This window comes from Pelophylax lessonae (assembly GCF_965119305.1).
Source record: "Pelophylax lessonae genome assembly, chromosome: 2".
NCBI lineage: Eukaryota > Metazoa > Chordata > Amphibia > Anura > Ranidae > Pelophylax > Pelophylax lessonae.
This window is the reverse complement of record NC_138769.1, coordinates 371,566,807-371,574,480: the sequence shown is the minus strand read 5'-3', so window position 1 is coordinate 371,574,480 and position 7,674 is coordinate 371,566,807. Positions and strand designations below refer to the sequence as shown.

The 7,674-nt window shown below is 43.0% G+C and overlaps 1 protein-coding gene across 1 annotated transcript in view; it reads left to right on the top strand.

The window, feature by feature from the left end:
- Positions 1-325: 325 nt before the first annotated feature.
- Positions 326-7,674, top strand: part of YARS1 (tyrosyl-tRNA synthetase 1) — a 53,725-nt gene continuing 46,376 nt past the window's right edge. Inside the window, exons 1-2 of the mRNA XM_082245632.1 lie at positions 326-470; positions 3,178-3,280. Coding sequence (XP_082101758.1) covers positions 3,224-3,280 — 57 coding nt within the window. The 5' untranslated portion in view covers positions 326-470; positions 3,178-3,223. The remainder of the gene's footprint in view (positions 471-3,177; positions 3,281-7,674) is intronic.

Sequence of the window (7,674 nt, the reverse complement as noted above, 5' to 3'; positions counted from 1 at the left end):
GGGGCATTGCTCCAACAGACATGAGAGGATAATAGAGGGAGAGCATTGCTCCAACAGACATGAGAGGACAGTACTGGGAGGCGGTAGAGCTCTTCATTAGGTAGGCCTGAGTCGGCCAGACAGACCACCGACATTTACCTACGAACGTCCCGCAGGACGGAACAACGTGAACAAGTATAAAAGCAACCAGAGTCCGCTACATTATACAAGACTGAGTGAGGAGGAACAGAAGACCCCGGACCGGACACAGCTGCCTTGTAGCCCGGCTTCCCTCACTCCGCACTAACTTCCCACCGTTACCTGCTCTGCACTCTCTCCTCTAACTTTCACGTGCATGCGCGCCTACTCAGACCAATCAGCGCAAACAGGCAAGCTCAGCCGAGTGCCGAATGCCGAATGCATCGATGTGAACGTCTGACGCAATCCGCGGCTACTAGGAACTGGGTGATCGGCTGGACACACGTGAGCCGGTAAGGAGACCCTCTGAGACCGGGAAAATCATGAAAGGGCGACACTTTGTGTGTTATCTCATCAGAGAGGGGACTTGTGTTTTATGTAGTGGGTAGCAGTGATGGAGGGAGGTGGGGGACTGCTAAGGTTCATGGAGGTACCAGAAGGTACTCGTATCCTGTGATATGGGCCTCCTGCTCACCATGCTGGGTGTCTGAGGTATTATGGATGTGATGTGAGGTGGTGACAGCTGTTCCAAGCCACATTTCTCCAGTATTGGGTGCTGGTGGTGGGAGGCTGAGTAGAGTAAGTCCAGGATTTCCTGGGACTATAGCTGGAAATAGATCCTCTGATCAGTCCCAGAAGAAAGTCCTGATCTACAGTGCTGAGGACCAGCAGATACCACAATATATACTGACCACCAGTGGTAATGACCATAGGTGTGAGTTATAGGCTTAAACTGCGCTCTGAAGCTCTATACCCAGTAAAGTGAACAACCTCAAATGATACACAGAGATTAAACAAATCTCCCTACATAAGTTTTACTTGTATATTTGCTGTCTTCAGCTTCTACACTGTTTAGAAAATGAACATTGCGTTAGAATTTTTTTCTATTTGTTCCAGCACTTTGTATGGAGTCTTGGCATACACTGTGTGACAGCTGATTGGAGGAAAGGCACACCCCACCCCCTCCACATAAGGCAGAGGAAGGAAGAAACATGCAGAGCTGTGCTGTGAATAGACCAGCTCTCTGCTAATCTATCTCTATGCAACCACCCCGACACAAATTTTCAGCTGTTTTTATCTCCTGTGTCCGAGAACTTGTCAGAAGTTATCATGCTGATAACCGAGGATTGGAGCAGCAGAAAGACAAGGGGCTTTGGAGAGAGATAAGTAAACAATACAGATATGTGCCTAGGTCAAATTTCATGACCCACTTTAAGGTTTCAAATTACACTGAGCCCTGTGTCTTATTCTGTGCAGTGTGTGACATCGTATACCACACTCCTTGCCTTCTGGAGCTGAGAAAAATCCTTTGATCTGTGTGTTTTAGAAGGCAGTAGAAAATAGAGGGTTGCAGATAAACAGGCACAGCTTATATTGGCTCTTAACCATTTGAACAAAATTCCCTCCTCTCCACCCCTATGCTACACAAATAGCCCTGTCTTTTTTTGTTTGTTTACACTGTTATTTTTTTTCTTGGAAAATGTCCAGCCCCCACTCCCATGCACATCACTCACCTAAGCGAATGATGTGCACTATGCTCTCTGTGCCTCATGGGATATGCAGATCACATATCCCAGGAGGCATAGTCCACTCACAGAGAAGGAGGTGGGCGGACCTAGTGGCGCATCACTGGGAGGCCCACTGGTTGTGGATGATCCCGGATGAACCCGGATGATATTCCAAAGAACATGGTGCCGCTGGACCCAATCAGTGTCAGCATATAAGAGGATCTTGGCAGGACAATGCTGGATCCTGTTGGGTATTTGAATTTTGCAGAAAACACCACCCAGTAAGTAGGGGTTTAAAAAAAAAAAATGGGGGTTGGGGAATGAAGATCCACTTTAAGTGAGAAGATTTGTTTCATCTAAATGTGTCACTTGAGGCTAATCCCTGAAGTAGCAATATGTAAGGGTTTACACATTTGACTGCATGTACGCTGAACAAAATTATAAACACAACACTTTTTTGTTTTTTCCCCATTTTTCATGAGCTGAACTCAAAAATCTAAGACTTTTTCTATGTACACAAAAGGCCTATTTCTCTCAAATATTGTTCATAAATCTGTGTTAGTGAGCACTTCTCCTTTGCAAGATAATTCATCCACCTCACAGGTGTGGCAAATCAAGATGCTGATTAGACAGCATAATTTATTGCACAGGTGTGCTTTAGGCTGGCCACAAAAAAAGGTCACTCGCTGGCTTTGACTTACCTTGCTTGTCTTGGATGTGTACCTGGCAGCTATGAGTCTTTTAGGAAGTCAGACTCTCTATTTGTCCCGATGGATGGACCTCGAAAAGGGTTTTCCGCTTCTTCTGCGACCATTTCCAGATGGATCAGACAGACGGCGGTTCAGGTCTTTTGCATCAGGGGTCAGGTTCCTCCTTTTCCTGTCAAGGAGCATTCTACTAGGGCACTTAGTGTTTTTTTGGGCTTCTGTCATCAAGCGTCAGTGACGCAGATTTGTAAGGCGGCCACCTTGTTGTCGGTGCACACTTTTACATTTTTATAAGGTGGATGTGTTATTATCTGCGGATGCTTCTTTTGGCCGCAAGATTTTGGTGGCTGCTGTTTGGAGGACCTAGTCCTCTCTGAGGGTATATTTGTTTTTTCAGGTGAGCTCCAGTTGTTTATGGTTGAGCTCCTATTACCTAGTTGGCTATGGTTAGCCTTGGGAATATTTTTCTGCTTTTTTTTTTCCGCTTCTCATGTTTAACACTGCTTTTGGGACGTTCCAATGGTTAAGCAGGATCAGGAGCTGTGTCCCTCAATGAACATCGGAGAAATGGATTTTATGGGAAGTCAAAAATCCTATTTTTGTTAGTCTCTTCAGTTATCATTGAGTACAGTTAAGAGGAAACTCTTTGTTGTGTTTTTTTTTTTTTTTTTCTATAGAGGTCATCCTAAAATATGCAATATAGTTTAAAGCAAGACAATTGTTATTTTTGTGTACCAAATGATGCATTATTTTCCCTGCTAATATGTTCTAACTTTGTTTTTCAGTGCCTGTATTCTGCGTTTTTAAACTTCCCTCTTCTAATCCGATAATATGGGCGACTGTCTGACCCCCGAGGGGAAGGCACAGCTCATTACACGGAACTTGCAGGTATGTGAGTTTTAAAAGGTCGTATCAACCAAAATGGATATGTCAGTTTTTAGAAGCTAGTGGCAAGCTGAATTAACTACTTTTCCACTTTGAAACCCAGTGACTTTATAGTCCTGGCCCTCTTGTATTTTCTTTAGTATAAAAGAAAAATTGATAAATGGGTCCTCCTTTGTAATCTCTGTCTTAGGTGGGTAGGTGAGAGAGAATGTGTGCTCACAACTCCAGTGTGCTCAGTATACAAATCGCATCATAGATCTAAAAAATTAAAATGCAACCTTTTGCCCACAACTCCAGTACTAAACATATACTATTTACAGTCCAGTACTGTTAATATAAGTCTGTGCAATGCAGTTCTGCTCCAGATTATATATATATATTTTTTTTTGTCAATTTCTTTTTATTGCTTTTTAAAAGACAAAAAAACTCACCACGCAAGGCGGAACATAGAAAACAAAAAAAACCCCATCAAAAGCACCCCACCTCCTTTCCTCCAACTCCCATTGCCTCCCCAACCAGGTTCGCCATCCTAGGATACAAGTCCCCTTTAGGAGACATGAATAATCAATGCCATGATACATACAATAAAACACATACATATAAAGCCTCTGGGATGATAATGTAATTGAGCACATAGTTAGGCACCTTCTACATCACCTTCAATCCAATTCCCACCCAAGTGTCCATTATTCAGACTACCTAATACGACAGAGGCAGGGCTCTCCAGCCAGATCTTCCACACCTTATCAAACTTCTTTGGGCAGCCTCTGCTCAAATATGTGCCTTTTTATAGAACAGAGTCATCTTAGTCACAAGTCCTTTCCAATAAGATATAGGGGTGTCATTGACTTTTTCCAATAGAGGATCAGAGCCTTGCGAGCATAGAATAGAAGCAGACTAAATAAGGTGTGCCGGGCCCTAGTTGGTGCCAGATTCTCCACTAGACCAAGCAGACAGGTGGACACCGTCATAGGCACCAGCACAGAGGTGATCTTCACGACACAGTGCACAACAGCAGTCCAGAACTGCTGAGCTACCGGGCAGTGCCAAAATATATGACTAAAGGTAGCTGGAGTGTATGAGCAGCGCCAACACTCCGCCGAGGTCCCCAGGTAAATTTTAGATAGTCTTGCTGGAGTATAGTAATTTATGAAAGGTTACCTATTAGTGAAAAATGTAAATAAAAAAGGTATGGGAGGATTTTGACATCCAAACCATGCAATCATGATGTGTGCTATTAGTCAATGAATAAATCATATGTGTAGTTTTTGTTAGCTGGTAGTACCTGACATATGATTTATAAAAATATACATACAATTAATTAAAATATATAAATTGCATCATACAGAAGTGCTTTAGTGCTATACAAATAGTGCAATGTGCAAAAAATGCCAGTGCCAATACACAGTGAATTGTTAGCAGCAAGAGATCCCTAGTAGGGGGTGCCTCTATCCATACAGTGTGAACAGTGGCAAGCTTTGGTGTAATATTTCAGTTTGGAGTATAGTAATTTATGAAAGGTTGACCCTCGCTATGAACCTAAAGAGTGTGTCAGGTTTGCGCAAACGGCTGCTGCCCTCACTATGAATTGTCACCTAGTGGTAGTGTCCCAAAGGATACAAAAAAATGCTTGTGTGCAAGTGAGTAGTGGCGCTGCCTAATACCTATTAGTGAAAAATGTAAATAAAAAAGGTATGGGAAGATTTTGAGATCCAAACCATGCAATCATGATATGTGCTATTAGTCAATGAATAAATCATATGTGTAGTTTTTGTTAGCTGGTAGTACCTGACATATCATTTATAAAAATATACATACAATTAATTAAAATATATAAATTACATCATACAGAAGTGCTTTAGTGCTATACAAATAGTGCAATGTGCAAAAAGTGCCAGTGCCAATACACAGTGAATTGTTAGCAGCAAGAGACCCCTAGTAGGGGGTGCCTCTATCCATACAGTGTGAACAGTGGCAAGCTTTGGTGTAATATTTCAGTTAGTCTGTTATCAGAATGCTAATGTTCCTTTAAAAGCCACACAGTGTGCAGCATTTCCAATGTTGAGACTGAAAGCCAATATCTTATTATACTTCCAAATCTGGGAACACACCCCCGATGTGCGGTATTTAGTGCTCTCACTTGTGCCGCCCCTAGTGGGGTTACACTCACCGGATTCAAAGCCCCTATTAAGGGGTAACCAGCTCAAGTGTAGATGTCAAACGCACGAGCGGCTCCTCTCCCCGCGCTGTCACACCCAGCAGGGTAGTACCTCATGTATATAGAAAAAGAATTTGCAGTATCTTGAAACTAGTATTTTTTTATTAAATAAAACACTTACATTTAAGTACGACTGTTCGCGCTGATCTCGTACAAGCAGGAAGTCCAGGATAATGCCTGCGTTCCACGGACCAATATGCCTGGCGTCATTGCGTCCCTTCCGATTTTCTTCCTTGGAATGGTTTGCTTTTTTTCCACTGAAGAAATGTAGCAGAATTTTGTAAATAAGAAAAATGTTTGTTGTAAAAATTTTAGCACTGACATAGTGTAAATTGGTAATACGTCACTACTTCATAAGCCACGTGGGCTGAGCTAGATAACCTCACAGGGGGAAGCTGGAAGTTACATATAGTCAGGTTGAAAAAAGACACAAGTCCATCTGGTTCAACCAAAAAAAAAAACAGTATTGAAAACCCAACCATACAATCCCATATACACAGTCCTATATCCGCAGTTGATCCAGAGGAAGGCGAAAAAACCCCCCAGCAAAGCATGATCCAATTTGCTACAGCAGGGGAAAAAAATTCCTTCCTGATCCCCCGAGAGGCAATCGGATATTCCCTGGATCAACTTTACCTAAAAAAAAAAAATGTAGTACCCAGTTATATTATGTACACCTAGGAAAGAATCCAGGCCTTTTTTAAAGCGATCTAGTGAGCTAGCCAGAACCATCTCTGGAGGGAGTCTTCCACATTTTCACAGCTCTTACGGTGAAGAAACCTTTCTGTATTTGGAGACAAAATCTGTTTTCCTCTAGACGTAAAGAGTGCCCCCTTGTCCTCTGTGTGGACCTTAAAGTAAACAACTCCACACCAAGTTCACTATATGGACCACTTATGTATTTATACATGTTGATCATATCCCCCCCCTTAATCTCCTCTTCTCAAGAGAAAATAAATTCAGTTCCTCTTTGGTTGCCCTTCTCTGCACTTTCTCCAGTTCCCTGATATCCTTTTTAAGAACTGGTGCCAAAAACTGAACTGCATATTCCAGAGGTCTTACTAATGATCTGTACAGGGGCAAAATGATATCTTGCTCTCTGGAGTCCATGCCTCTGTTAATACAAGAAAGGACTTTGCTTGCTTTGGAAACAGCAGCTTGGCATTGCATGCTATTATTAAGCTTTTGATCTACCAGAACACCCAAATCCTTCTCCGCTATGGATTCCCCCAGTTCTACTCCACCTAGTATGTATGATGCATGCATTTTCTTAGCCCCCAAGTGCATAACTTTACATTTATAAACATTAAACCTCATTTGCCACATAGTTGCCCAATGAAACAGTGCATTGAGGTCAGCTTGTAAATTGGAGACATCCTGTAAAGAAGTTATTCCACTGCAAAGCTTGGTGTCATCTGCAAAGACTGAAATGCTACTTTCAATCCCAGACCCTATATCATTTATAAAGATATTAAAAAGTAAGGGTCCCAACACTGAACCTTGGGGTACACCACTGATAACTTTAGACCATTCAGAGTAAGAATCATTAATCACTACTCTCTGAATTCTATCTTTTAGCCAATTTTCTATCCAATTACAAACCAATCTTTCCAAGCCAGTAGACTTTACCTTACACATTAGCCGTGTGTGGGGAACTGTGTCAAACGCTTTTGCAAAATCCAAGTATACTAACATCCACAGCCACCCCTCTGTCCAAGGTTTTACTTACCTCCTCATAAAAAGAAATCAGGTTTGTTTGACAACTTCTGTCTTTCATGAATCCATGCTGTCTGTTGCTTAACCACTTACCGCATATCGACGTACCCATACGTCGGGTAACTTTGTGGGGTTATACCGGGATGATGCCTCTAGCTAGTGGCATTCTCCCGGTACTGTGGTTTGAAGCTGACGGTCGGCTTTCCGTCGGTAACGACCGATGATCGTTACCCGGGTGAGCAGGAGGGGACGTCCCCTCCCGCCCCCTTCCGTGGCTTTGCTCGGGGCTCCCGTCCCACCGGGAGCCCCGAGCACCCAGCCGGCACGTCTGCCGGCTGGATGGAGTCCCGATGAATGCCGGAAACGGCATCGATCAGGTCTCCGATGACGTAACCGGAGGCGGTGTCCATGACGTCACTTCCTGGTTACTGTGCTGCAAAAGGCGGCAAATTTGAAAAACGGC